Source organism: Musa acuminata, chromosome BXJ2-10 (genome assembly GCF_036884655.1).
Source record: "Musa acuminata AAA Group cultivar baxijiao chromosome BXJ2-10, Cavendish_Baxijiao_AAA, whole genome shotgun sequence".
NCBI classification, from domain to species: Eukaryota; Viridiplantae; Streptophyta; class Magnoliopsida; order Zingiberales; family Musaceae; genus Musa; species Musa acuminata.
Genome location: NC_088347.1, coordinates 27,745,471 through 27,772,849, shown reverse-complemented (window position 1 = coordinate 27,772,849; position 27,379 = coordinate 27,745,471). Strand labels below are relative to the sequence as shown.

Here is a 27,379-nt window from a genome sequence, read left to right as displayed (position 1 = left end):
TCGAGAGGCCTAACTTCCCATTTGCTTGAATGAATTGAACTCCTGCTCGTGGTTACGTGAAGCAGCTGCCTTGAAGAATGTACCTTTGGCCAACCTCTCTTACACGTCCATGCAAATTCTCCCTTATAAATAACCCATCGTGCATCCCATCTCCTTCTCATCACCATCTTCGTCCACCTCTCGTAGCACCTAATGGCCATGAGGTTCTTCTTCGTCGTGGCATTCGCCGTGGCCATGACCACATCTCTCGCCCTCTCCGTTTCCTCGGCGGAAGCGGACGAGCGGCCGACGGCAGCAGCACCAGCCTCGTTGTCCCGGGGGATCTACTCCTTGCTCGCGCAGTACAATCCGACGAGAGGCTCGATGACCTGCGACAGGTTCCCTAGGGTTTGTCGCGCCAGCGGCAGCCCCGGTCCCGACTGCTGTCGGAGGCAGTGCGTGAACGTGATGAGAGACAACCAGAACTGCGGGCAGTGCGGGACGAAGTGCCGGTTCGGCCAAGCGTGCTGCGGCGGCCGCTGCGTCAACGTGATGTACGACCCCAAGAACTGCGGTGGCTGCAAGAAGCGGTGCAAGAAGGGTAGCTTCTGCCAGTACGGGATGTGCAGCTATGCTTAGAGCATGAATCGATCGTCACTGTGCATTCATAGTTTCTTGTCCTGGTGTATTCTATTCAGTTCTTCGGTTGCATTATTTGCATTCAGATTTGTAAACGAAGGAAACAAAATACATATAATATGCTGATGTAATGATTAAGCTTGACATGAGAACTCTTAATCAAACTGGCAGCGAGTGATTGAAACGCAGACTTATTCTCGATTGACCCCTTTCGGAACAATACATTTTGGAACTCTTTGGAGTTCAAAGAATGGAAACAAAATCAAACAAACACAAAAGAAAGAAAAAAAAAAAAATTATCCTGTCTGCAAACAACTCCCAAGAATAATAACCTCGAGAAGGTTGTAGACGCACCAATCCTACTATACGGTCCTGCATACATAAAATGATATATGTGTTATGTCTTTGTAAGATCCATCGGTTATGTGACTGATGAATGGAGGTAATACTACATTCTTCATGAACAAGTGTCTTTGGTTTTTGTCCGTACCATCAAAATTAACCAGGAAAAGACCATCACTGAAACTCCATGCAGGAAGAACACAAATTTACAGTACCTGATCTGAATACAAGCTGTGAAACAAATGATGCCCTTGATCCGATTCAGCTGCTTCCTGCTCGACAAGGATCGAAGTCACAAGTTTCATCAGCTTTTACAAACCCGCCTTTCATGCGCTTTCTCGTATCATCTTTAACTTTACGTGAAGCATACGTAATTGATTTCCCAAACCTGCGAATACAAGAAAACACACGTACTTAGATATTGCCAACTGCTACATACTGATAGGCATGTACTTAGCTGCATGTCCATTATATAAGAAACTTACGTTCGACTTCTATTCTTCTCGTTGTATGTCATCTTTGCTTCGTTCCTCTCCTGCAGATGCAGATGTCCGGGTTCCGGATTAGAATCCCATGTTGACTCACCTGTGAGGAACATGGGAGATACCCCACACTCCTCGTGATCATCAGCACTGCTTTCTCCAGTGAGGTTTGACAGAGAAAGAGAAATAGTTGGGCAGATATTTCCGGTGTGTAAAATTGGGTTGTCGCTTCTGTTGCTATTGCCGTTCACTGGCTGCCCAGCATTGGCGAGTTGAAATGTGTCAGGTGACCGAAGAGTCATGCAATCATGTTGGACTGTAGGTGAGGTCTGCACCCGTTATGTTTATATCATTGGAAATGTCAACCATACAAGGAATAGCTGATATGAACCGAGAGTTCTGAGAATAATGGACAACCTCGATTAATGCGCTTTCAATGTGACCACTTAAATTCTTGTCCGTGATGAAGTCATCCGATCCTGTATCATGAAATGGGCTTGTAGTATTGTTTTGTGGGCAGCCGAGTGCCTCTGTTCCGTCTTGAAAGTGGAAGCCAGCCATGCCGGTGCTGAAACCTTTGCAAAGCTCGTCGTTATCACATGTCCAAAGATTACTGGAAGCTGGAAATCTCATCTGTCCATCACATGCAATTAAAAATACTGAATGGTGCAGTACGTTTGATGCAAAGTCGACAGAGAGAGAACCTTTGGCGGATTGCACTCGTTGTGAAAGAAACCCTGTTGCTCTGATCCACAGGGAAGCACCACACTGGACTCAGGTGACACAATCGGCGAGATAGAAGAAGCGATAGCCACACGGGGATGAAACTTTGTCACCCCCAACACACCAGCCCTTCCAACCGTGCTCGCAGCCTCCCCGACCGCCAAGCTATTGCGCGAAGCGCAAATCTGGTTGGTGGTCGTCGTCGTCGTTTTCCGAAGAGGAAGAAGAGTGCTGTCGGAGAGGTCCAGCAGTGAGGACCACATTGCGGATAGCTCGTGCGGGGAGGGGCAACCGGAGTAGCAGCTCAGGCGTCGGTGGCGGTGGCCGGGGCCGCAGCCTCCGGCCTCAGGACCGGCCAAGTCGCAGGACTGGCAGAAGGAAATGCGGTCGTCTAGGCATCGAACGGAGGCGGGCCGGGCGAGGCAGAGGTCGCAGATGAGGGCGCGGAGGTGGCGGCGGGAGATGGCGTTGGCGGAGTGGATGAACGCGTCGCAGGGGAAGCATAGGCGGGCTGCGTCGGAGTTACAGTAAACGAGGCCACGCTGGGCGCTACAGAAGTCGCACAAAGACTCCATGGGCGGTCAAAAGAGGAAGAGTACTGACGAGGTGGAGGACACGCGGGAACGGAGGCAGGTACGTGTGCCTGCGTCGCTTCAGGTGTGGATGATGGAAGAAAGGGAGAGGAGGGAGGAGGAGGACGTCGATGCCATCGGGAAGCGAGAGGGAGGGAGTGGTGCGAAGTGAAGGAGGATGGCATCGATAGCGGGTTTTGTTGGGCCGGGGATTCGCGGGGAGAACGGAGAAGAGGTTGCGCGGAGGCGCAACAAATGGCCACCCAACCAAGCAAACCGGGATATTTATGACCTACCCAAAATATATTTCCACGTGCGTTATCTCCATCATTCTTATCTCTATCTATAGCGAGGATATAAATAGAGGAAAATTCGCAAGGACATAAATAAAGATGCCCGCTTGATATATCTTGTCGACACCGGTGTCAATTCCTGGAGCCACAACCTTCCACGATCAATCTCTAAGCAGAATTAGATTTCAACTCGTCTTCCTCGTCCAAACGCATTCACTCCTTTTTCTTGGTCATTTAATTCCAAAAAGGCTTGGAGTTCGATGGCCTACCACACCACACCGGGAACCGACGTCATGGCAGTTCACTCATCCCCCTCCCATGGTCCAAAACCATATGCTTGGAAAACGAGCCTCGTGTGCTCGAATGATGAACGGAGGTCCAACTCCTAACTAAACGAAAGCTACGTCCTACGTTACTCCACCGGCGGATAGTTGAGCGAGCGAGAAAGGGAAGCGTGTCGGCAAAGCCATGAAGGAAGCAGGTAGAGCATCTCGAAGCTGGGCATGCATCCCTTTCCCTCGTGTTGATGGTGGGGGGTGGCTTGAGACGGGAGGAAAAAGGGAAGGGGGGGATGGGATGATTGGCTTGCAAGCGATGAGCTGCCCCCTTTTGCCTTTATGATCCTATTATATTTGGATTAGCACTCAACATACCAAAGAAATTGGTGTGCGCCGAATGGATATGTCACTGTGCTCGTTTGGTGGCACAGGTGAACCCACCTTCTACGAGAGACTGTAACAGGGGGAGCACGTGTACTTGTTGAGCTTGCGAAGCAATAGCTTGGCTCGAGGTGTGAAATCTAAGAGCTGATGTATTGGCACATTTGGTATAACGGCATTTACGGCCCTCCACGCTTGCTAGATTCGTTAGGTGAGGCAACCGTCGGCTTGTTGGCAGATGCCTACATAATATTCCTCGCGCTCTCTCGAGTTGAGATGGTCCAAGTCGAGTCCCGTGGACTGCAGCCGGCCGCGTGGGCTCGAATCCGGCGAGCTAAGCTGTGGTGTTGTGGCCGACGCAGCATCTGGAGCGGTACTTTCGTGACGCAATCTCAAAGTTAAGGCGGATAGACTCGAGTGGGAGAAGGAAAGAGAAGAGCTTCTCCAATCGTCACACGAAACGTTATCACGCCTGGCCGCCGGTTTACAGTAGGATGAAGCAAGGGACAGGTGGCGCAGTGCGGCGTGCGTCACCCTTTGGATTAGTATTTCTTGGCGACAAGGAAGTCCAAACGTACTGAATCTAAAGAGAAAGTTCGCACTCAACGGAGTCTGAAATATTTGTCGCCCCTTCTCTCGATATATATCTATCTAATCTCTTACCCGAGGAGTTCATTCATACAACAACAGGCTCTTTCCTCTGCCTCTTGCTCGCTTCCGTCCACCTCTTCGCTGTCGCATCGCGAGATGGGAATTGGTGGGTGGCGCCGAGGTCGTGTCATCGGCCGCGGCTCGTCCGCCACCGTCTTGTTGGCTACGGATTTGGATTCTGGAGAGGTCTTCGCGGTCAAGTCCGTGGAGCTCTCTCGCTCCGCTGTCCTGCAGAGGGAGCAGAGGATTCTGTCCTCTCTCGGTTCTCCCTATGTAGTTTCTTGCTTCGGGTTCGACGTCAGCTCACACAGGCTCGCCGGCGGTCTCTACTACAATCTCTTCATGGAGTATGCTCCGAGAGGCTCGCTGTCGGACGAGATCGTGAGGCATGGAGGTCGGCTCGATGAGGCCGCAATTCGATCCTACACATATCAGATCCTGCGGGGTTTGGCTTATCTTCACTCGGAAGGCGTCGTCCACTGCGACGTCAAAGGCCGGAACGTTCTGATTGGGTCGGACGGGCGCGCCAAGATTGCCGACTTGGGGTGCGCAAGCTTGATCGACGAGAATGATCGTGGCGGCGGAGAATGTCGTGGGTTGAGGGGCACGCCGATGTTCATGGCCCCGGAGGTCGCCAGGGGAGAAGAACAGGGGCCTCCGGCCGACGTGTGGGCTCTAGGCTGCACTGTTATCGAGATGGCCACCGGGCGTCCGCCATGGCCTGACGTTCCCAACGCCATCGGCGTGGTTCATCGGATCGCCTTCTCCCGGGTCGTGCCGGACTTCCCGAGCTGGCTCTCGGCAGAGGGAAAGGACTTCTTGAGCAAGTGCTTCAAGCGGGATCCCAGCGAGCGGTGGACGGCAGAGCAGCTCCTCCGGCACGAATTCGTGGCTTCTTCCCGGACGAATCCTTCGTCTAAACCAGATTCAGATCGCTTCTGGGCCTCGCCGAAGAGCACTCTCGACCAGGCATTCTGGGAGTCATTTTCCGAGCAATCAGCCGAGCACCCATCCCATGATGAACCGTCGGCGAGGATCCAACATCTGATCAGCAGCAGCAGCAGTCCTAATTGGACATGGGACGAGAACTGGGTGGCGGTCAGGAGCGACGGCGAGGACTGCCACGGCTTCCCAAGTTGTCCGGCCGGTGCCACCACCGACGGTGAGATAACGGTCTGTGGTGACGGCAGCAAGCTTAGCAGTATTCATCGTATGGATACGGTGGATTCTTTCCACAGTTCACACGAATTTGGTGTGATCAATAGTAACAGTGGTCACTGTGACACGAGCTTTGTACAAGTAGCAGAGGGAGAAGAGCGGCAATTTGTGAGCTGTAAGACGGAGGTGTATTCTTCCACCAATTTGAGATTTCCTATTGGTCTCGTTAGATCTTAGTAGTGGTCTTTTCCCTCTGGTTTCTCCTATATCTTTCTCTTAATATCGCAATAACCTACGATTACTGCTCAACATCCTTGCATCAAATTTCGGGCAGGCCGGGTTCCCTTTCATGGTTCACATGCAATTCGACCGGGTTGAGCCTTATCTGCGAGTTGGTGTTGGGCTGCACCCAATACCACCCCATATCCGAGGCGTCTCTTCGGCATCGCGAAGCACCGTCCGTTAGTTGTTAAGTGGCGACCATATGATGCTCTCACGCTATCCAACAAAATATTAGGTCTATAGCTGGTCGAACCGGAATTTTGTTTGATCGAATCAGACCGGTTCAACCGGTCGGTCCGGCCTAATTTTTATCGACTCACGTGAACGAATTGAGGTAGACAGGTCGTGTCGGTTGAAGGTTGCTTTCCAGGTGGCTCGACTTCGGTTGTGCGTCAATTCTGACCCAATCCGACCAATGGTTCGGCGGAAATATTCCAGCCCTAACCTTACCCAGATTTGGTACATATCGCATTCGACCGTGCGACGATTAGGTTAGGCTCGGATTCGAACCACCTAAAGTGTAATCGTTTTGTTCAATTTATGTCATGTATTATTAAATCAGTAATTTTAGTATTTTACATGACATACAAATAATTGCAACCACAGATCGGTAAATTTAGGTACTAAAAGGATTGAATAAATAAGAAAGAACACGAGACACGATGCGATCTATTCTCATGTCCGTATTAATGTACGTGAATACAAGGAAGAATGTTGTCAACGAGTTGCTCCCCCAGCAGCAGATGTGGCGCACACGAACGGATCATCGCGAGGCAGCAGATCGCCGGTCCTGATGACCGTCAACACCATCAGCGCCAGGGTGACAAGCACCGAGAGCACCGAGAGGACGAGCATCAGCAGGTTGGCCGCCGCCGCCTTCACCTCCTGGGCGTACTCGGTGGCGGCGAGCGCCAGCACGGTCAGCGGGAAGGAGTACGCCCACCACGCCACGCTGAAATGCCTCATGGACCGCCTGAACAGCGCCGGCCGCGATACCTGCAGCACAAAGCCATCTCCCTGTGATCTCATGCCACCGTCAAAGCTTACGCAGACGGAGGAGTTTGTGACGGATTCGTAGCCACTGGGATGTGACGTGGTGGCGTGAGCGGCCATGCAATGCAATAAGCGCCGACGCATACTTTTTACTCCATAGGATACGGAGATGTGGTGCCGTGGTGGTGCTTCCTTTGTGGCTTGCCTCTTCCTTAAAAGGTGAGCATGTATGTTACGAGACCAGGCAAGCAGTCCGTCTAACATGTAATCCAGGTTGTTATCTCCCATTCCAGGAATCTCGCGTTCTTCTTCTTTCTCTCTCTTGACCATTTCACTCTTATTGCTTGCCGTCTAAGCTGTGCATGCGCATTAGTTCCATGCCACAAAACCTTGTTTTCAAGCTTCATTAGTGGGGAATAAAGATACAATTTATCTTGTTCTCACAGAGAAAACTATATCGATTAGAGTGATTATTACCACAGGATGATGGGTGCTTATATCTCTAATTACTGAATTATGTTGAAAAGATTCACCAAACTGAAAACTTTGGCAATAAGCTAGTGATAGTTAAGACTTTTCATTACCAGGGAAGCAAACAGGAAGAGGGAGAGGAAGAAGAGCATCTTGCAGGAGATGTCGAAAGTGGAGCTGATGGAATCCCAGGCCAAGCTGGCCATGCTCGGCGCGGCGAAGAAGAGGAAGAACACCGGACGTAGCATCGCGGGCAGGGAGTCGCTCCCTTGCAGCCTCTGGTACAGCGTGACGAAGAGCACGAGGTAGTGCGTGACGCCCAGCGAGAACATGAACAGAGCGCTCTCTTTCCATCCCATCAGCGCCGCCGCACGTGCCCCGACCAAGTTGCCGATGACTGTGATCTGGCTTGTCGGGTTGGCCACCATGGAGAGGAACTGTTTCCCTCTGGTGAGCCACTGGCCGTAGATCTTGAGGTCCAGCGCGAGGATGGGGATAGAGAAGACGCACCAGAGGAGGAGGTAGCAAGTCGTCTTGGGGTGGAGGAAGGGCGTGGACTGGAGGAGCAGGAGCCAAGATATCCAGGGTGCAAATAGGTAGTTCATGCCGACGTGGTGCCGGAGCTCAGCGCGCACGCTGCCGAACCGGAACAGGCAGCGCACAGCGTAGAGGAGGCAGAGGGCCACGAGGGTGAGGAAGGCGAGGGACCAGAGGAGGACGAAGGCAGCGGAGGGCAACCTACGGAGGACAGGTCGGAGAGCGCTGGCGTCAGTGGTCGGCTCGCTGAGCGTCTTCCATAGCAAAGCCTGGCCACACAGGGAGAGGCTGATGCGGAAGTATCCCGCGTGGAATTTCGTCAGTACAGAGAGCTTCGAGAGAACCTTCTCAGAAGCAGTGGCGGTGGCCGCAGCAATGGCAATCGGAGATGACGTAAGGATCTGTAGTTGGACTTGGTGGGGGTTGTGGTGTTCGCTTTGCTCCATCTTTGATCATCGTATTCTCTTCATGTAGCACAGTATATGTCTATATATAGAGAGGAAGGGAAGGGGGGAGAGAGAGAGAGAGAGGGCAAAAGGGTGTGGGAATCGATTCGAGACGAGGAGGAAGGCGGCTGAGTGGATGACCGGACGAGTCATCGACCCGCATGCAACTCGACACTGGTGGGTAACGAAATATTGGTGGACCGCATTATGCACTTCAAAAACTCACACCATTTTAGTTTAATGGATTCTCAACAGAGATTGTCATGTGATTGGACTCATCAAAGGCTCCATATTAATCTTTCTTTTATGCAACCACTTCTTTTGATCCTTCACCTTCTTTTCTCTTTCCTCTTGACGACATAATCCACCTTTTCCGACCAAGGCTCAGTGATAGTCCAGTGAGATTTGTGTTGATCAACTTCCCAAGCTTTGGGCATCAGCCATTCCCGTCATTCCACTTCCAAGAAAGATAAATACAGCTGCACTGGATAACCATGAACAAAGTTAGTGGACTTAGGTTTGGCAGTACGTATGCAGACATATGCATGAACGTGCTGCTGCGATACGAAGTACCTGAAGCCACACAGATTGCTTTATATCGTCGGCATGTATCTCCTTCAAAAAGCTACTATTATTCCATGCGACCATCACTGTACTGTGTGAAGAGCTTCACTAGAAGTGGACATGAAGAGCTCCATGGGACCATCACTGGAAGAGCTTCAGCACGTTCTGAGTCCACTAGAAGTGGACATAAGCAAAGCAACGTATGAGAGAGTCTGCTGGTCCTATATAAGGATATAAATATGAACTAAAGCATCTGCTGGGGAGGGATGACTCTGATTCAACTGGCACTGCTCAAAGTCTTTCCCTTTCAGCTTTTAGAAGCAAGTACACTGTGACAGTTCAAAGCAGACATCAGTTCACATCTTCTCTACCTTTTTTCCTTGGTTTCTCAGATTAATGGGGTGAAGGATGAGACCAAACTTTGGATAACCCTTGTCAAGGTGAGCTATTGCATGGAAAGCCATTATGGTGCCCTCCCTGGACGGTCTCAGGAGAAAATCTTGACTTTAGCGGCATCAGACTTAGTGGAGGTTCTAAGTAGACGACATGTGGTTTACTGGACAAGAACTGGATCCAGGCCAACATGAACTTGCAGAACCATCGCTGTAGTAGCAGGTACGATTGGATACAGCTGGTTGTTTCTAGTTTTGGTCATTCTTCTTCCAATCTCCTTCTCAGGCCTGTGTCATCCTGCCTTCTCGCCTTCGGTAGGAAAACTGTGAAGCTTCCGACAATCAGAGGTTGTCGGCGTGCAATGCACCCTTCGGTGCGCACATTGAGTAAAAACATTGAGTACGAAGAAGAAGAATTGACTTGTCATCACTGTATTAATTCAGTGTGCTGGAAGCAGAGGCCTCTGTTACGAGCCAATTCTCCTCTGCTTTGGACAGGAGGAACGACACATGCAGTCTCTGAACGCAGAGTCCCACAGATGACATGGTGACACAGTCACCAAAGGATCGGAAGTGATAAGAGCATCCCAACCACTGCTCATCCATTACGTGTTGCTAGCGACATGCAACAGTTCATGAAAGATTCTCCAATCCGCCTCCAAAAACAGACAAACTAAGAAATGTGGCCATTGGATTTGTCATTTCTGTGACAAAGCAATTATTTTTGGGTATATCTTTGATTCGGAATGATCCATATTATTCACGGGTCTCACGTGCAGTCCTTCTTCTCCACCGTAGCAGGATCCAGTACACGAAGAAAGGGAAGGTTGTGGTAGCTCAGGTTTCACAAGATCCAACAGGTTTCACAGGTAGGCTCGTGTGGCTCTTCCACCTAACATGTCACCAATGATAGCTGCCATTTCCGGAGATCCCCTGCTTGTACTTATCACCTGGTTCCAACTCCATGATTGACACTCATCATCATTTGTCGTTTCGCAAGCTTCTTCTTCGAGTCTTGTCCAAAGGTACCGATACTATTACTTCCGTTTCGGTGAGTGCACTCTGCTTCACGTTTGATTTTGAAAGCTTTCATGGGTGCAATGCAGTTCTTTCCCTACTCAACCTCAAAGAAGACGATCTGAATCATCAATAGGTACTTTGCGAGACATGGCTGGATCTCCTGTCATTGCACTCTATATTACGATCTGCTGTCTTGCGTTTGTGATGTCAAAGATCATTATATCTTTTCTGCTCTACAAAAGATGGGCACGAAAACGCAGAATCATCGAAGATTCCTTATCAGGTCAATCCCGTTTAGGCAACTCTGTTATAGAGCGATCGACGTTGTTGAATGTGAAGCAGAGCACTGACTTGCCTTTTAGCAGGCGGAAGAATGGTGGTGTTCAGGTCTCCAGCAGCACAATCTCTGAGTTCCAAGGCTTTTATGAAGAAGACGATGAAGTTATCAAACAAGGACATAATAGGATCCGGAGGCTTCGGCACCGTCTACAGGTTGACCGTAGACGAAAAGACTGCGTTCGCTGTAAAGAGATTGAACAAGGGAAACAAAGACACAGACCGTGGATTTGAAAGAGAGCTGCAGGCCATGGGTGACATAAAGCACAGGAACATTGTCAGTCTCCATGGGTTCTACATTGCAGCACAGTTTAATCTACTCATATACGAGCTGATGCCAAATGGAAGCTTGGACACTCTGCTTCATGGTGATCTACAGCTCTTTCTACCGATCTAGGTTTCATGTAATCAGATGCTGACAAGAAGTTTGTGATGCAGGCAAATCGAGCAAACAGAAGCCTCTTGACTGGCCTGCAAGGTACAGAATTGCAGTGGGTGCAGCAAGAGGCATATCATATCTGCATCATGACTGCATACCTCACATAATCCACAGAGACATCAAATCAAGCAACATACTGCTGGACCGGAACATGGAGGCAAGGGTTTCTGACTTCGGATTAGCAACACTGATGCACACAGATCAGACCCATGTTTCAACGATTGTAGCTGGAACATTTGGTTACCTTGCCCCTGGTAAGTAATCTGCAGCAACCATCATCTTCTTCTTCAACCCCTGTCTCCATTTGACAATGACTCTGCTTGTTTCATCAGAATATTTCGACACAGGGAGAGCAACAACAAAGGGAGATGTTTACAGCTTCGGTGTGGTCTTGCTTGAGCTTCTAACCGGTAAAAGGCCCACAGATGAATCATTCATCGAAGAAGGCACGAAGCTGGTAACCTGGGTAAAGCTTCTATGATCCAAACTCTCTAAATTGGTGTACATCGATCCAAGTCAAACTAATGGTGGTTTGAAGCATTGTGCAACAGGTAAAAGACGTCGTCAAAGATGAAAGACAAGAGCAAGCAGTCGACAGCACCCTCAGCTGTTTTCCTACCGAAGAGGTGAAGGAAGCCTTCCGCATTGCAGAGAAATGCCTGGAATCGGATCCCTCAAAGAGGCCGGCTATGGCGGAAGTTCTTAAAATGCTCGAGCAAATAAGTTCCCTCATCGATTAGCCATTTCCTCCCATTTGCTCATGCAGACAGTCATTATTTCCGATAAGGAAATAAGACATATATATATATATATATATATATATATATATATATATATAATATAAAAGATATTTTTAATGTATTTATTTTTGTATAATATTTTAGTTAAAGGTAGCTAAGGAGTCAACTCGGAATTCGTTGACACCGGAAAGGGCTTCAATCCGGTCCAACTCATTAATACCGTGTCAGACCGGTTTAACGGGTCCAATTGCCATTGATGCCGGCCTTCTTCTTCTTCTTCTTTTTCTTCTGTCGCCTTGGTGTTTTCACGTGCATGGACGCAATCGTTGACCCGCCGACGAAGAGCCCCACACGAAGAGGTAAGCGAGTAGGACCGGGTCGGAGGATTGCACCAACCCCCGCACACCTCCCTTTTGGGAAAATGCCAACCACACTCGAGAAAGAAGAAGAGAACAGGGGAAAGAAGGGGAAGTAATGCAGTTCTCTGTTTTCTTGCACCGCCCCAAATAACACGTATGATTACATGGTCTTCTAGTTCTCCGTCAAACAAATGAATATGTAAAAGAATGATCACGAAGGGAAAAAGGGAAGGAGCGATGTATGTTCAACAGCAACCAACCGTGGCCGGAAAATTGCAACTGCAGGGCTAGCTGCAAGATTTATCGGGAATAATGTTGTTGTTGTTGATGATAAGATTGCTGCCGTTGACGGTCTGATGATTGCCGCCGATGATGGACTTGATGGCGGCAGTCAGCGCGGCCGTGAAGTTCGGGTCGGCAGTTATGGCAGCGGTCGCTGCGTTCACCGTTTCCGCCATCGAGGGTGGCATGACTGGCTGCGCCTTTGGGTGTGGGAACTGGGCGGCTGCCATCTCCAGCGACATTTGAAGCCCTGAGAACGTCGACTGGTTGTGTGGCGTCTGGCCGAAGACCTGCGGTAGGGACGGGGGCTGAGAAGGCGCACTGAAGGCCGGAGCGGCGCCAGGGTAGGGGACGTGGAACGGGCCGGCAGGTGGCCTTTGGTACTGCAAAGGGTTCGTCGGGTTTTGGGTGAGATCCAACGTGACGGTCGGGAACGGAGCAGACGCGGAGATGGTCGCCATGTTCGACGAGCACGGCAAGATGGTTCTTGCCAAGAAGTTCGAGTTCATCAGTCCGTCAGTGCTCGACATCGACCCGGAGAGGAGCATCGACGCTGCGGCAGAGGTGGTCGACGCCATGGCCATCGCGGCCGGTGGGAGCGGATGATTGTGAGTGCCCTCGTATGTTGTTATCAGTATCGAACGATCATCGGCACACCGTTGAACCTAATCGGAGAATGCAGTGCATCAGCGAGAGTTATGTGCTTAATGTTCATGCTAACAGCGGTACGAGGAGATGGGCGCTTACTTGCTTGCGGACGGGACAACCGGCTGCCATGGTGCACCTGTAATAAGCTCTCGGGCACGGGTTTCCCTTCGCCATCTTCTGCCCATACTTCCTCCATTGACATCCATCGGTAATCTGCAAGGAATTCAGAGTCTTATGTACTCAACAGATTGGTGCATCGTCGTAGGTAGACATCCAATTAAGGGTCCTAAGCTTACCATGGGCGCTTCCGAACGAGCTCGAACAGAGACACGAGTTTTCCTCATGGTGGCTTCTTGGGCATGGTCAGCAGGCTTTGTGGGGTTCAATTTTTGAGCCTTATGGGGGTTCCAGCTCTGTTCTGCCGATCCTACTTCAGCGTTTCCCGGTGGCGAGGCGGATCGATCGGGGCTTGCCGTCGACGAGTCCGACGTTTCTTCGTCGTCGGCTGCTGGGCCGAGATCCATGAACTGCCTCGGGACAAGCACTCCTCCATGGTCGCGATCTTTGGCATCAGTCTTTTCCTCCACCATAGCCTGGATTTGAATCAGCTGATTGGCTCGATTGCTCTAATAGATTGGAATTGGGTTTCTTCGTACAGACACGATCCATCTTACCTCATGTGCTTGCGGGGTTGCGGTCTCTCGTTGGTTCCGCTGTTGCATCAGTGTGGTGAGATGCATGTGCAGGGAGTTGTAGCTGGTGGTCACTTGGCCGAGAACTGCCCTCAGCTTCTGGTTCTCTTCCTTCATGCGTGCCACCTCCGCTTGCATGGCGGCCAGCTGAGTCAAGCAAATTCAGAACAATTAGTTCTGGATGATTAGAAATTGGATGATCCTTCACTCAGGCAAAACCTCTAACCTCATTCATGCCTTCTTTATCATCCTCATTCTTCGACGACCCGTCGTCCACTGTCGACCGATCACTGGCCGTGTTGGGAGTTTGAAGGTGCAATCCAGTCTAAATACATCAAGAAGAATCAACGTCATACAATCTAAGAATCTTTTCCGACGAAGTAATGTAGAATTACGGGTCCAGTGAACACAAACCTGAATGGTGAGATCTTCCTTCTTGATACTACTAAGACTCGGCACCTTGAGATCCAGCTCTGTCTCCACCAGGCTTCTCGAATTCTTCTTCTCACCCGAGAAGAAATCCACCTCACCCACAGCAACGCGGTCGTCGTTGCTCACCTCATCTTTCGCCAGCAACATCGTCCGGACATCTCTGCGGGGGTTGAGGCAGATCGGGAACTCGATGCCGGTGCTGACCATAGGGTGGCCGCTGGAGTCCATGGGCTGCTTTCGCTTGAGTGCACCACCGCCGTAGCTCAGAGAAGAAGCGAGGAAAAGAGGAGCCGATGTGTCCAAGGTGAGCACTCCCGTACCACCACTTTTATCCATATAACTACGGATCGTCAAACGATCGCAGCTGGATTGAATGAAAGATGGAAGTGAAGGAAGAGCGGGATGGGGACGGGGCGGAGGATGAGGAGGGTAAAGAGGTCTGAAGTCTTTAATCGCCGAGACGGGGAGGGCAATATAAAGGCCGGGGAGAGGACTTGGAGGGGAGTAACGATGACATCAGGTCGTGCGTCAGTGGAGGAGGATTCCGAGAGGCTTCCAGGGACGATGCGACCGCTTCGATGTGACCGCTTCAATGCGACCGCATCGCGTCTCACCACCTCCGATTGGGCTGGCGGATTCCACGTGAGAGTGAAAGCGAGCGAGCGCGAGATTACTTGAAGAACAGGTCAACTCCTTTGACTGGGCCCACCGTTCTCTGTTTTTCTACGGCATCTCACCCAGACAGCAAACACCGACTTCACCCTCACGAAGAATGTGGGCATCATCCTCCAACGCATGCTTCGGGACGGGGATCCCGTGCTCCCATGTCCACCCCTCCCTCGGCGGAGCTCAATGGGAAAAGGGCGGGAGCTCCACTTGTTTGACCCACTCACAGGCGGCCACGTGGGATGCGTCGTGGAACGCAGCGCGACCTCATCGTTTGCAGCGGTCGTATCTCCCCGTTCTTTAGAGCTTTGACCCTTTCAGGAAGAGAAAGAGAGAGAGAGAGAGAAGAGTCAAGGGAAAGGACATTGCGTGAACAGTAAGAACTACTCCTCCACACGGATCGTCGTCGTCATCACCATCTCGAACGCACGTAGTATTACCACGAGATAGGGGTGCTTAGGTGGTCTGTTGAATCTGCCCATCATCCGTCCCCGTCGATGTGAAGCAACCCGTGACTTTTGTACCAGCAAGTTGTGACTTTTGGACTCGAAAGAGGTGATGCTTTCTGAAGTCATTCAAAAAGCAAGTAAAGACATTCCCGGGGGTGCAGGTAGCGAAGGCAAAGAGCTCACCTGAAACGACGACGACCTCCATCGCTTCGTTGACTGGCATGGACACACCAGAGGCCCGCCTTTCCTTCTTCGACCCTAATTAGCTGAGATTGATTGCAGCGACCGTCGTGCATGGAATTAACTGGCAAACTGACCTGAGGCCGAAAAGTCAATCGACGACAAATCTATCCCTCGATCCGAGGTGCCAAGAATCAGCTGTGACAGATCCTCTTTTTGTCCTTTTTCTTTCCTAATATCCTCATTTGTCGCGACTGATGTTCTCATCATCTTTGGGTCCTCTTTAGCTGCTGTGCTCTCTCGATCGAAACTCTAACCCTGATCTTTAAGGTCGGATCACGGACAAAGTGAAGCGAATGTCCAAGGTTTGGAGTGGGGTTAGTAATCAAGCGTCTGTGTGACTTGGGTGCTGCTCCAACCATCGGTGGATCTGGTCATCGTGTGGTCGTCGGAGGCAGAGGACCGTTTCATGCACCGCCCTAAACTAATGCATTGGTCGTCGACGACGATAAGACGGAAACGTCATCTTACGTGCCTCGCTGTTCCCACAGGAAAAAGTCGGAATAGCGTGTGATGGATGGTATACACAAAGACTAGCATATGGCCTTCCAAGATTTCAAATACGGAACTGCCACCTTGAAAATTAGCTTTGGTCATTTGTATATGTACGCGGATTCTTCGTTGAATCACTCGTACAAGGATGATTACTATCTTTTTGTGTATTGAGAGGAAAATAATACTTGACGCTTTATTGATACTTGACGTAGTTTTATAGGACTCGACACCAATGAGAGACAAACATAGAACGAGGCATCGATTGGTTCCGAATTAGCATTCTCTTTACGCCACTAGATTATGACGTAACATGTACTAAAAGGTCTTCGACAGATGGCATATTCTAATTAACGCAATTGGAGCACGTTGTGCATTACGCATCGAATGCATCTTCATCATCCAATATGCTCATAAGATAATCCCTTTTCAACGAACGCCTGCTGTGCCGACTTTGGTCAATTCGTCTTGATGTGTACTCCTTAGACTGCGGAGCAACGGAGCAACACGAGAGAGCACAATGGTTCCATCAGCTCACCGACGCGGCTGAAAAGCTCCGACATCAATTACCGAGAAGCACACAGTTTGAACGTGAAACAGAACTCTTAATGGGTCACAGAAACCAACGAGAAAATAAGAGCAGCTGCGGTGGCCTTTTCTGCAACTTCAACGACGGCGTTGGACAAAGAAGAACCCTAACTTGAAGGTCTTGCCTCCGGTCCATTCGATCAGGATATGCATGTGAATACGAAATGGTTTCTCGGTCTACTTCCGTCAGCAAAACGCCTGGTTGCGCTGATATGTTGGACCAGTCTTTGTGCCGTGAGAGATGAGAAGAAGCACCGTCTACATCTGAAGACTTTTTTGAGATGTGAATTCCCTGAGAACTCCACCTCTTGTTATATGACGATCTCAATATAATACAATAAGGAAAGGAAGGACCGCAAAGTGTGTGTTGTAAGAGCCTGAAGGAAAGAAGCTTCAAAGAAATAGTAGTTGGGACAAAGAGGATATATATATATATATATATATATATATGTATATATAAGAATTGACTGATATATTATAATGATAAGATCACGTGAATACACGACCTTCCAAGAAACCACGTAGAAAAATGCGTCTCTTAACGATGCAAATTGCACGTTTGATGGATCCATCTGACTTATTAGGTCAATTATCTGAAGTCTCTCTCTCTCTCTTCTTCTCGTTGGTCTCTTTTGTTTATTGTGTGGAGTTTTCTATCATGTGCAGTGAGCATTTCCAACCACTGCAACATCCGAGTTAACGTGATGAGACGGGTATCCGGTGACCTTCGCTTGCCGGTGGTAGCAAATACTCCACGGTTACTATCATCGCCTTCGTCAGCAGCCCTCACCCTCTTCTTCTCGCCATTAATTCCTCCTGCAGATTCCATTGCTAGTATCGTTTCATGGAAGCTAGCAAAGCATCAAAAGAGTGTTGTTCTGCGTATTACTGGGCTTGATTGGAGCAGATTTCTCTACCTGATCGCCACGTTGAATATTTGGCAATCGCTGCCGCCTCGCTCGTCGTATTAATTGTTCTTCGTACCGCGGTGACTTCAAGAGGCAAGAGGGAGAAGGTTTCAGCTTATAAAAATGTGTGGCATGGAGTACCAGTTAGGCTGATGTGACGGGCCGATGTAGTAGGTCGCCGGTCACTGCATCCGGTGCCGTCTTCTACTGGATTTAGACTTGCAGCTGGTTTCCATTCTTGTTCTCCAACCTTGAATCCCTAGGCTTTTTTTTGTCCACTGTGTTTACCCAAACAATATTTTAGACCGCTACAAGTTAAAGTATTGGCATCACGATAAGGTTAATTCTTTTTATGATTTTTGTTATTTATGATGTTAACAATACGTAAGCTTCTAGTCACATATGATAAGATTATTCTTGGGACGAATTATAAAAAAAAAATCTGATTTTAAAGAATTTTTGCCAAGTTTTTTTTTTTATGATTAATGAATTTATCCTTGGTCATTTTTATCGGTAGTCGCTTGATCATTGGTTGCCTCCACACATCGACCACTCCAATGTTAGCTTCACATATCGGGTGTCTTTACATGCTGACCAATGAGTTTACCGATTCAATCTACATATTGTCCATGCTTATCAGGAAGGAGGAGAACGTAGGTAAAGAAGAATGAAGGTTAACGATCGTAAACGAGGAAGGAGAGAGCCACGAGTGATAGTGGAGGGTGGGACAAGGGAGATAAGTAGATGGTGGGCAAACCTACGTGCGGAGGAGGCCAAAGGTGTCGTGGGTGATTGTTCGAGACGAACGAAGACATTGACGGGGTGGAGGTGTGGCTAACTGTGCAAGCCGACTTACGGAGACTCAAGTGGCTAGAGGCTCATAGGATCCAATCTTTTTCTAATCAATTATATTTGTCAAAAAAAAAAAAAAACGTTTTCATGCCATGACAGGGATGCTATTGATTTAGTAATGGATTGTTTGCTTGTACTTTTGCTTTGGCTCTATGAGGGTCAATCGAATGAATTTAAATCCCACGAAGCCAAAGCCATCACATCCACCGAAATCACACCATCGGAAGCTACACGTGTGGGTGTATTTTATTCCGGAATGCTGATCAATCAGATTAGGTGTAAGCACTGTCTATCACAAGCAGGCATTCTAAAACAACTGCAAGCACCCAACAAATCAGCACCAACTCCTCCTACCCTCCCTCCTCGTTCGTTCTTCATGGATTATCGTGTCAAGCAAGCTTCAAGAGGAAGACCAGCTTTAGATGCATGACCGTGACAGCTCCCCTCCACTCCCCCATTCATTATTGCATGCATGAATGCAAACAGTAAAAGCCCTAAGTCTTGCCGTAGCAAACCATCTTGTCCGGCGACATGTAGTTGGTACACTATGACTTAGTAGTATGCCGATGACAGCAGCTTCGCCACGCGGTTTACGTGTCGTGGGAGGCTAAGCTTAAGCATGCAGTGGAGAGTTGATGGGAGGATAAGCTTGGTGGATCATATCCACATCAGCTTTTATACAAGGGGGCCACCTTATCTACATCTCTTGTTGTTGTTCCAGAATAATGGCATAGGTTGTCATATCGTAGTGTCACTATGATAAGCAGGAACAGTAGAGCCCAGATACATACTCACATACCCATACATAATATGGTGCATATACTTCAACATAATTAACCATCTTTAAGCTGCTTCCGCGAATCCAACCCTAAGATTGCCGTAGTCAAACACAGTGTGATACGCTCCCATGAAAACATCACCGAGGACCCTGCGGCCATGGAGGAATCACATACATCAGAGGCTGACTCCGGCTACAACCGGGAGTATGTACTGTAGAAGCATATGGAGAAGGTGGCGTACCAAAGTGGACCTTGGGGCACATCCAGAGCTGTAAATCCACTGATGCACTGCTCAGATCCTCCACTGGCAACTTTGAGTATGTACTGTAACAGATGAGCAAAAATTAGAGATGATCAGGTCATTGTATTCAAAGAACATTTGAAGCTTGATCAGAAGGAATTATTCGAGTTGTGCACAAGAACAAGTCAAGTCCTTTGAACATATGAAGCTTGATGCAAAGCAACCATGATACCCAGTTTCAAATGGACTAATCTGCCACAGATGCTGAAGAGAAGCTCTCTTGTCCATACCCATCTATCATATAAGGAAATGTTTGTTTCCTGCAGTTCTCTGGTTTACAGACCCACAGCAAGCGCCTCACTCATAGTGGGAATATGGGATAAATAGAATAGGATCATCTAAAGCAATCAACCAGAGATAATAATAGGATCATCTAGCATTAAATTTTAGATGTTGGATTCTATCAAAAAGACAAGTGTTAGTCGCAGGTCATCCAGTCCTTTCACACATCAGCAATCTTTATTCAACCCCTCTAGAGCTCTGAATCCAAGTAGATTAAGTGCTTGATGCATTAGTCTGATCTGCGGTTCTTTTCCCCATGGTCAGCAGACTAAAACTAACCTTGGCAACATCCTTTCAAGTGGGATTCTAGTAAGTGAAATGAACCAAAAGAACTGATTTGATTTAATAGGAGTAATCATACTTCATTATTCTATTGGAAAGTCATTAATTACTATCTACCTGCTCCGGCCTGAGGTCAAAATTCCTTCCACCAATATTGAAAGTTATCACAGGCATGGAGGGGAGACTATTACAGTCGATGGCTGATTCCCCCATGGGACTTGGTATTCGCTCGCATAACTGCAATGAACAAGGGAAATATATACAGACAACATCCGAGGCTAAATAAAAGTGTCTCCGGATGCAACCTCACCTCATTGAGGTAGTTCAACACCTGCTCTAGTGTCTTGTTCTGCGTGAGCTGACTTTGCATCCATACGACTGCCATTTCACAGTAGGAACACATACCATTGCTGAGACCACTATCTAATTTTTCGACTTGGTTGTCGACCACACTCTTGATGCCCAAACTGCGTACACAGAAATAGATATAGTAAAGTAAAAGAAATATATTCTGAGAGTTACATATATAGAAGAACATTTTATTGATGCGAACCTGACCCCTTGAGTTCCATTGAAAGCACAAAGACCAATCTTAGAACAAATCTTCGCTGGTTCTTCCTACAACAGGAACCACAGAATTAATGAAATCATTTGTCTTAAACATTTGATGGAAGTCCTTCAAAAGAATTCTGTCTAGAGGATAATGGTAAGAACCTTTGCTAATATCATGTTCATAATGGTTTCACCATATTGTGCAACTACTGCTTTGCACTGTTGGCTAACAACACCATCCGCTCCAATTTTCTGGTTTACCTCTGCGATAACAGTCTGCAAAGAAATTTCAAAAAACTTGTTAGCTACACCAGTTTTAATGAGATTGCATACAGGGATTATGACTTTCAGATCCAAGAAGTACATGTTTATGCACATAACAGATCAGAAACTATGGTCTTAACCAAAAAGGGCACTACGGGCAATCACAACTGGCCATTAACATTATAGCTTCAAGACTATGAAGAATAAAGGTTATCAATATGATTTTGCACATTAGCTGAACTATTTCATAAGAAGCTTAAAGGTCAGTTATTTCCTTTTTTTTTTTTTCCAGATTTCCTAAAATGGAAATCAGTATCTTTTTCTATATAATTTTTTTGTCAAACTTTCTAATTCTAATCACTGCCAGAATACATATTCTACAGTATATGTTTCTGTTGGTTTCTTATGCATAAGAAGCCAAGAATTCGATAATAGAATTTACTAGATCTTTTAGGAAGTAGCTATGCTGAATAACAAGTAATGTAAATAAGGTCCAGACTAATTGTTTATGCATCAAAGTTGCACACAGGCCACTGCAAAATGACGACTGCATTTGTCCATCCTCGAAAGAATTGCTTGCAAATTGTGACTTTTGAAGTATCACAAGAACAAAGAGTGTTGTCAATGAAATGTTGGCATGCATATGAAATGTCAAGCTTTTAAATATGTGTATATAGAATTTCAAACACTTGAGGGCTACAGATCTCTAAAAGTGCGTGAAGTTCTCACGTACATATATCACACAGATATGATGAAAAAAAATGCCTATAGAGCAAACTAAAAATACAATAATAGATATAAAGGGAGGCATGCCATATCTTCACATGTAAGTTTTCAAAGCTTACTGTTGGGCCAGCAATCAGTGAAGTTCCAGAATCCACAATTGCTGCACACCCTCCAGAACAGAATCCTGAAATCAAATATGTACCAAGCTTAAAAAGCGTAAAATGAAAGATTTATTTACACTAAAATAAATTTTGTTAAAAAAAATAAAGAACTTGAATGCACTACCAGTTGTTTGGCCGCCAACAAGGACATCTTCCATGTCAAACTGCAAAAGAAAACTAATAGATTACATAAACAGAAAGAAAGACTAAAACTCATATGCTCAAATAAAAATACATAATCAACCTGCCAATAGCCTTTCTTAGTTATGGGAACGTAAACGTGTTCGCCTTTGTAATGCTCTCGGTCAGTCCCTCCGAAAACAATTTCACCTCCCTCTCCTTCATTTGCATTCCGGTTGAACCAGAAAGAGAATATAGGCTCTTTAACAAGACTTTGATTGACCAAGTTGTACCTGTCAAATAAAAGAAGCTAAAATTAATTTATTTCAAAGTTCCATTGACAGTACCCTTTTGGCACTAGAATCATGATGAACGGAATATGACACCTATTGCAAACATTACAAGCAATAGCATAAGCATTAAATCTAGAAGTGTTCGATAGTTTTGACAAAGCCCCTTCTTGATCACATGAAAATAAAAAATCATAATAAGGTATTAATATTTGTGGCATGATGAGTTTTGGTATACTGTTGGCAGTCCCTGTTGAGGAAAAACTAGTCACATAGCATAACTGTGATATAAAATAGGCTGAATAGGCATGATTAGGAAATTTGCACAAGACTACTAATTAAGGATCTGTTTCTCTTTGTAGTCTCTCATGCAAGGAGCATTTTTCTCCAAAGTTGTTCACATCAGACAGTGATAAATTTGATCAGAAACTGATTTTTCACGCCTTCAGTAAGCCACTGCTTTGTTTTAAGGGAACTGATTATAGAGAATCACTATGTAATATAATACATCTATGCATGCTCCCACTCATGCATGCACACATACAAATAGATAACACACAATAGAAAATATAGAATATAGATTCATTAAAGTGTGCAGTATAAAACAGCATTAAATTGATGGTCCCTACGTTCCCCTTACATGAGAATACCACCCATAATGTGTATTTGTGAGCACATTTTATATATATGTTCTGCCAACCTAAGATATAACACCCCTTATTAGTTCGAAAGTGGGCAAGATTAAGATTGACTTATAAGGGTCTGATGAGTGTATTACTATCAACTTCAGCTTAAGCATTTTGGTCAGTGGTTTAGACCAAACAAAGTTGATAGGTTAGTTAGCCCATCAGGCTCGGGTCATGACATTTGGTATCAGAGCCAACCTAGCATTTGGGCATGGTGAGAGGGCTCGAGTAGGAAAGGGCTACCCGTAGACGGAGTCAGAGGACTCGTCACGACGTGGAGCCACCACTGGGCTACTCCTCACATGCACTATGCTAGGGTCTGATCTGGGTTATGTTGGGGCTTGACGAGGACGTCAAGCCTTTGAGTGGGGGTGATTGTAACACCCCTGATTAGTTCGAAAGTGGGCAATATTAAGATTGACTTATAAGGGTCTGATGAGTGTACTACTATCAACTTCAGCTTAAGCATTTTGGTCAGTGGTTTAGACCAAACAAAGTTGATAGGTTAGTTAGCCCATCAGGCTCGGGTCATGACATAAGATTTATAACTAGTTGGCAATTGATGATCCAATCCATTTAGTTGATTTATACCCCTTATAGCATCTAAACATAAAATAACTGATTGCCTAAATGCATGTTGAGTTTAGTCAATGGTGCAGAAAAAACAGCTGTTGCAGCTGAGTTAGTCACAAGAAAAATATAATAAAAGCAGAAACGTGTCTTCAAATAAGAAACTAAAATCATCGGCTCCCTTTTCTAGAGCTAGAGAGAAAGCTGTATGATAAAGCAGCTAAAGCTTAACAAATTGCCGATATGTTACCAAGCCTTGAAAACCAATATTTTAATTAGTTTTCTGTCTTTTTAATAGATACGCTCATTTTAAGACCATCGGGAACATCAAGACTATTTCTTGATTGTTTTTAGCCATAGCCTAGCATATGAAATATTAACTTTCCATGATAATGGTTATTGGTTCTTGAACCTGAGGGTCTTTTCTGCCATTGGTTAAAAATGTAATGATGGTGGATCCCTCCAACTCTCCTTTCCTTTCATATATCTGTATCAACTTATTTTTATAGACAGTTTGGCCAATATCGTTAAGCACACAAAAAGTCAAGGTATGTAATTTTGAATAATATCGCTTGGTACGGGTGGTACATACCGGTCCGTTAGCTTACTGGTACACAGACTGCTCGTTACCGGACGGAACGAAAAAAAAAAAATATATATATATATATATATATATATATATTAATATATATATATATTAATATATATATATATATATATATATATATATATATATATATATATATATATATATATATATATATATATATTATAAAAAGGCTACGTTCCGTACCGTACCGAGCAAACGTCGAAACTCCGGTACGGTACGAAATTGCATGCCTTGCAAAAAGCAATTAAGATAACCCTCACATGTTAGTCCAATTTGGGCCAATGCACTTGAGCTGACACATGGACCCAAGTGGAAGATAAAAATATGGGCCAAATGTTTATGGGCTTTGCAAAGACCCATATATGGGCAAATGCACTGTGAAACATTAAACAAATAGGGATAAATAGGAGAGCCATTGTGATAACAGTGACTTGGTTACCATTTGTCCTAAACGCTTAAGCTGATCGGAAAGAACCCAACTTACTATAAGCTATAACATAAAGAAACAGCCTTTGGAATCTCTTGTTAAAAAATAAGAAGGAACAAACAAAGAAACAAAGGAAAAATACCATCAAATAATGACAATCACAAGCAGTATTACTCAATATGCACTGCATACCATATAGGCACTGCGTTGCCAACTGAGATTTCTTCAAATCCAAGCCCAAGTATTCCATCAAATTTTGCCACCAAAAAGGTAATACTTGGCTCCCTTGTGGCTTCAATGAAGGCCTGAAATAGCAGCACTGTGAGTTTGCACTATCCATTACACAAGATAGAACCTTCCAAAACTACACGGGGTAGAATACATCAGATTGAAATCCTATGAAGCTCCATATCTACTTGTTGCTAACAATGTCATGCGATGGGTTTAAGAAACTATAAAAGCAAAAATTGCATGATTGACTGGGATTGGAATTCCATAGGATCCAGACCTGATCCTTAATAACAATGTCACCAATTGTGACATGATCTTGACTAAAGAAACCTGATATTGATCCGGTCCCATAGTGAATATTTGCAGATTTACCTGAAAAGAAGATAAAAAGAATTAGTTTGAAGTGTTCTCCAAAAAAATAAGTTGTTCATTCAACATTCAGGAAAAAGGCAATAAATTTATAGATTCTTACAATTAGTAATATTGTTTCCCAAAGAAAACACTAATTTATAAAGTAACATAAATATAGAGGAAATCATTCAAGAATCTTAAAGATAATACCAGATTATTACTGAACATGGGTGTAATGTGCTAGGCAAAGAGGACAGCGGCAAGAACTTCCAAGACACAGCTAACCACATACTTATCTGATGACAGCTATGCGTATCCAAGATGATGACTGAGTAGGAACTATTGTGACCAATTAAGATGGTTAATCCAAGCACAAACTGAAATGTTAGTGTATGCTGATATGCAGCCATGAGAAAAAAGCCTACATTTATGTTGATGAGTCAAGATATAACCGTATAAGAAAATCCAGAAGTCCATAAGGCACAGGTGGATTAAAGGCCTAAATGAAGGTATAACCATGTGAACAGATGGCAGAATCTATACATTAAGTTAAATAACTCAATATTTTCTTAAAATTATTTTTTGGCGAAAATGTTCTTGAACTTCTTACAGTTCAAATCATTGCTAAAATCGAATAGGTAGTCGATCATGATATAGAAAAAAGGCACCTCCATATCAAAATATGGTTTCTTATATCTTCAAAGTACGCATTAAATAGTAAAAGTGGAAGTACTAGTACTAATTATGCAATTAAGGATATAATAGATCATACAAAATGATAATAATCTACAGAGAAGCACAGAAAAACAGAAAATTTTATAGTTCGAGTGCACCTGAAGGTATAAAGCATTGCAAAATATTTACCTTGTTCTTGCAAGCTTCTGTCCTTTTCTTTGCTTAATGAAGACTATCCTATATGAGTGGCCAGCAGTGATGAAAAATTAACAGGTAAAAATTGCCAATCACAAAGATCTGGCCTTTTAAAATCATAAAATATAAGTAAAAAAACACTGTTATTATAGAACATATTGAAATCGACCTCACAGATCTGAAAACTCGAGGGTTAGTTGTTGAATGAAAAATAATACTATTTGAAGTTCTGTTAACTAAAAATAAGTAATAATTGGTTCACTCATATCTGACCTTTAAGAACAAGAGTATGAGCATGCATGTGGTAAATCTAAACCAGTGATATCCACACAACAGACAAACATGTATCATTGACGGATTCCAAATTTCTACTCAAGCATGATGCAGGAGTGTCTGAAGTTATTGAAACTTATTATCTTACGAGGAAGTCAGCTATATTGGAATCAGATCCCAGGTAATTGCAATGGCTATTTGTTGCATCAACCATTTAAATAAATATTAAGACATGTCAGCAAAGATTACATGTGAGGTTTCAGAAGTAAATGAAGTTATAGATATTTCATTTTGTAAGGAATTATATGTATAGTGGAATTGATTACCAAATACTTGTGATGACTATTTGTTCCAACTACCAATAGAATAAAAATGACGTTTATTATGATATCAAGATCCTGCCAGTGGATAGATAAACGGAAATAGAGACGAACCATTCTTCTGATAGGTGCTCGACCGGCCCGATTTGTATTTGGCATGGAAGAGACAGGCGACCTGCGCAACCAAAACCACCATAATTATTCCCTTCATGACTTTCTTCAAATCAATCAGTATTGTGAGTTGGCTCACCGAGAAATAGCATTTGGAGGACGGAACCCACAAATTGGAGCTCCCGGTGTCGAAGACCACCGTGAAGTTCTGCGGCGGAGAACCGATCCCAATCTCCCCGAAGTACTGAGCGTTCATGTAGTTCTTGAGGGCGACAATGTTGCCGTCGTCCGGCTCCGCCGGTCCGTCCGGGCCGTGCTCAAGACCGAGACTATCGCGGAGGAGGGGGCCATACTTACGGGCGGCCAGGACACCGAGCTCCTCCGGGTGAGACAGCCGCGCAGCGAGCCGGCCGTTCCGGTCCAGCGGCCTCTTCTTCAGCCCAATCCTGACGAGGCCGTTGGCGGAACCCGGAAGACAGACAACGAGTGTGAGGAGGAGGAGGCATGCGGGGAATGCTCTGCCCATCTTCATCATGCAAGCTGAAACCCTGCACATTACCGACATGCCGCAAGGAAGATTTGTAAACGAAGAGAAAAAGATACGAGAAAGTTACCGAAAGGAAAAGCAGAGGGGAATGAGTCCGTACCAGAAGAAGTGTTGGAGAAAAGAACAAGTGAGGAGGAATAGCTTGGAAGATACTAATACAAAGCAGAGGCCAAAGTTGCTCCAGTCAACACCACGGCTTTTGATTTCACGGTAGTACCGATGTGTTTGGGAATCTGTATTTAATGAAGGCCTCCCGTTCGAAATCTTACGACAACACGATAGGCTTTACGATCAAAAATA

At 45.8% G+C, this 27,379-nt stretch overlaps 7 protein-coding genes across 7 annotated transcripts; 3 read left to right on the top strand and 4 right to left on the bottom strand.

The window, feature by feature from the left end:
- Window positions 1-198: 198 nt before the first annotated feature.
- Window positions 199-618, top strand: LOC135625737 (stigma-specific STIG1-like protein 1). The gene has a single exon (XM_065130828.1). The coding sequence runs from the start codon at window positions 199-201 to the stop codon at window positions 616-618; it is 420 nt and encodes a 139-aa protein (XP_064986900.1).
- Window positions 507-3,541, bottom strand: LOC135624277 (zinc finger protein CONSTANS-LIKE 9-like). Its single transcript, XM_065127709.1, has 4 exons — window positions 2,147-3,541; window positions 1,860-2,075; window positions 1,446-1,771; window positions 507-1,348 (listed from the first exon to the last, which is right to left on the bottom strand). The coding sequence occupies exons 1-4, from the start codon at window positions 2,738-2,740 to the stop codon at window positions 1,222-1,224; spliced, it is 1,263 nt and encodes a 420-aa protein (XP_064983781.1). The 5' UTR covers window positions 2,741-3,541; the 3' UTR covers window positions 507-1,221.
- A 555-nt stretch (window positions 3,542-4,096) lies between these two features.
- On the top strand, window positions 4,097-5,855 carry LOC104001041 (mitogen-activated protein kinase kinase kinase 18). Its single transcript, XM_009423218.3, has one exon. The coding sequence runs from the start codon at window positions 4,437-4,439 to the stop codon at window positions 5,733-5,735; it is 1,299 nt and encodes a 432-aa protein (XP_009421493.2). The 5' UTR covers window positions 4,097-4,436; the 3' UTR covers window positions 5,736-5,855.
- A 540-nt stretch (window positions 5,856-6,395) lies between these two features.
- On the bottom strand, window positions 6,396-8,375 carry LOC135624235 (S-type anion channel SLAH1-like). Its single transcript, XM_065127651.1, has 2 exons — window positions 7,358-8,375; window positions 6,396-6,776 (listed from the first exon to the last, which is right to left on the bottom strand). Exons 1-2 carry the CDS (start codon window positions 8,225-8,227, stop codon window positions 6,498-6,500), a joined length of 1,149 nt encoding a protein of 382 aa, XP_064983723.1. The 5' UTR covers window positions 8,228-8,375; the 3' UTR covers window positions 6,396-6,497.
- Window positions 8,376-9,726: 1,351 nt separating this feature from the next.
- LOC135585630 (receptor-like serine/threonine-protein kinase At1g78530) lies at window positions 9,727-11,718 on the top strand. Its single transcript, XM_065130827.1, has 5 exons — window positions 9,727-10,486; window positions 10,569-10,907; window positions 10,978-11,232; window positions 11,311-11,444; window positions 11,530-11,718. The coding sequence occupies exons 1-5, from the start codon at window positions 10,351-10,353 to the stop codon at window positions 11,716-11,718; spliced, it is 1,053 nt and encodes a 350-aa protein (XP_064986899.1). The 5' UTR covers window positions 9,727-10,350.
- A 462-nt stretch (window positions 11,719-12,180) lies between these two features.
- On the bottom strand, window positions 12,181-14,580 carry LOC135624898 (probable WRKY transcription factor 31). Its single transcript, XM_065128954.1, has 6 exons — window positions 14,114-14,580; window positions 13,926-14,024; window positions 13,682-13,846; window positions 13,304-13,600; window positions 13,107-13,220; window positions 12,181-13,024 (listed from the first exon to the last, which is right to left on the bottom strand). The coding sequence occupies exons 1-6, from the start codon at window positions 14,465-14,467 to the stop codon at window positions 12,365-12,367; spliced, it is 1,689 nt and encodes a 562-aa protein (XP_064985026.1). The 5' UTR covers window positions 14,468-14,580; the 3' UTR covers window positions 12,181-12,364.
- A 4,384-nt stretch (window positions 14,581-18,964) lies between these two features.
- Window positions 18,965-27,321, bottom strand: LOC135624897 (aspartic proteinase oryzasin-1-like). The gene is made up of 14 exons (XM_065128953.1): window positions 27,180-27,321; window positions 26,672-27,080; window positions 26,536-26,596; window positions 24,885-24,979; window positions 24,569-24,681; window positions 21,918-22,086; window positions 21,798-21,837; window positions 21,632-21,696; window positions 20,685-20,798; window positions 20,524-20,588; window positions 20,281-20,437; window positions 20,088-20,207; window positions 19,347-19,429; window positions 18,965-19,254 (listed from the first exon to the last, which is right to left on the bottom strand). The coding sequence occupies exons 2-14, from the start codon at window positions 27,065-27,067 to the stop codon at window positions 19,170-19,172; spliced, it is 1,563 nt and encodes a 520-aa protein (XP_064985025.1). The 5' UTR covers window positions 27,068-27,080; window positions 27,180-27,321; the 3' UTR covers window positions 18,965-19,169.
- Window positions 27,322-27,379: the final 58 nt, after the last annotated feature.

Excerpts from the sequence above, each read along its gene's own strand:
- LOC104001041 (XM_009423218.3), top strand. The coding sequence starts at position 4,437 with ATGGGAATTGGTGGGTGGCGCCGAGGTCGTGTCATCGGCCGCGGCTCG.
- LOC135624277 (XM_065127709.1), bottom strand. The coding sequence starts at position 2,740 with ATGGAGTCTTTGTGCGACTTCTGTAGCGCCCAGCGTGGCCTCGTTTAC. Across the intron at positions 2,076-2,146 it reads ACGAGTGCAATCCGCCAAAG|ATGAGATTTCCAGCTTCCAG; the intron begins GTTCTCTCTCTG and ends TGTGATGGACAG. Across the intron at positions 1,772-1,859 it reads TTGAAAGCGCATTAATCGAG|ACCTCACCTACAGTCCAACA; the intron begins GTTGTCCATTAT and ends TAACGGGTGCAG.
- LOC135624898 (XM_065128954.1), bottom strand. The coding sequence starts at position 14,467 with ATGGATAAAAGTGGTGGTACGGGAGTGCTCACCTTGGACACATCGGCT. Across the intron at positions 14,025-14,113 it reads AGGAAGATCTCACCATTCAG|ACTGGATTGCACCTTCAAAC; the intron begins GTTTGTGTTCAC and ends TGATGTATTTAG. Across the intron at positions 13,025-13,106 it reads GTTGTCCCGTCCGCAAGCAA|GTTCAACGGTGTGCCGATGA; the intron begins GTAAGCGCCCAT and ends TTCTCCGATTAG.
- LOC135624897 (XM_065128953.1), bottom strand. The coding sequence starts at position 27,067 with ATGATGAAGATGGGCAGAGCATTCCCCGCATGCCTCCTCCTCCTCACA. Across the intron at positions 26,597-26,671 it reads CCTCCAAATGCTATTTCTCG|GTCGCCTGTCTCTTCCATGC; the intron begins GTGAGCCAACTC and ends TTGGTTGCGCAG. Across the intron at positions 19,430-20,087 it reads TTGACCTCAGGCCGGAGCAG|TACATACTCAAAGTTGCCAG; the intron begins GTAGATAGTAAT and ends CATCTGTTACAG.
- LOC135624235 (XM_065127651.1), bottom strand. The coding sequence starts at position 8,227 with ATGGAGCAAAGCGAACACCACAACCCCCACCAAGTCCAACTACAGATC. Across the intron at positions 6,777-7,357 it reads TCTTCCTGTTTGCTTCCCTG|GTATCGCGGCCGGCGCTGTT; the intron begins GTAATGAAAAGT and ends TTTGTGCTGCAG.
- LOC135625737 (XM_065130828.1), top strand. The coding sequence starts at position 199 with ATGAGGTTCTTCTTCGTCGTGGCATTCGCCGTGGCCATGACCACATCT.
- LOC135585630 (XM_065130827.1), top strand. The coding sequence starts at position 10,351 with ATGGCTGGATCTCCTGTCATTGCACTCTATATTACGATCTGCTGTCTT. Across the intron at positions 10,908-10,977 it reads CTTGGACACTCTGCTTCATG|GCAAATCGAGCAAACAGAAG; the intron begins GTGATCTACAGC and ends TTTGTGATGCAG. Across the intron at positions 11,445-11,529 it reads GCACGAAGCTGGTAACCTGG|GTAAAAGACGTCGTCAAAGA; the intron begins GTAAAGCTTCTA and ends ATTGTGCAACAG.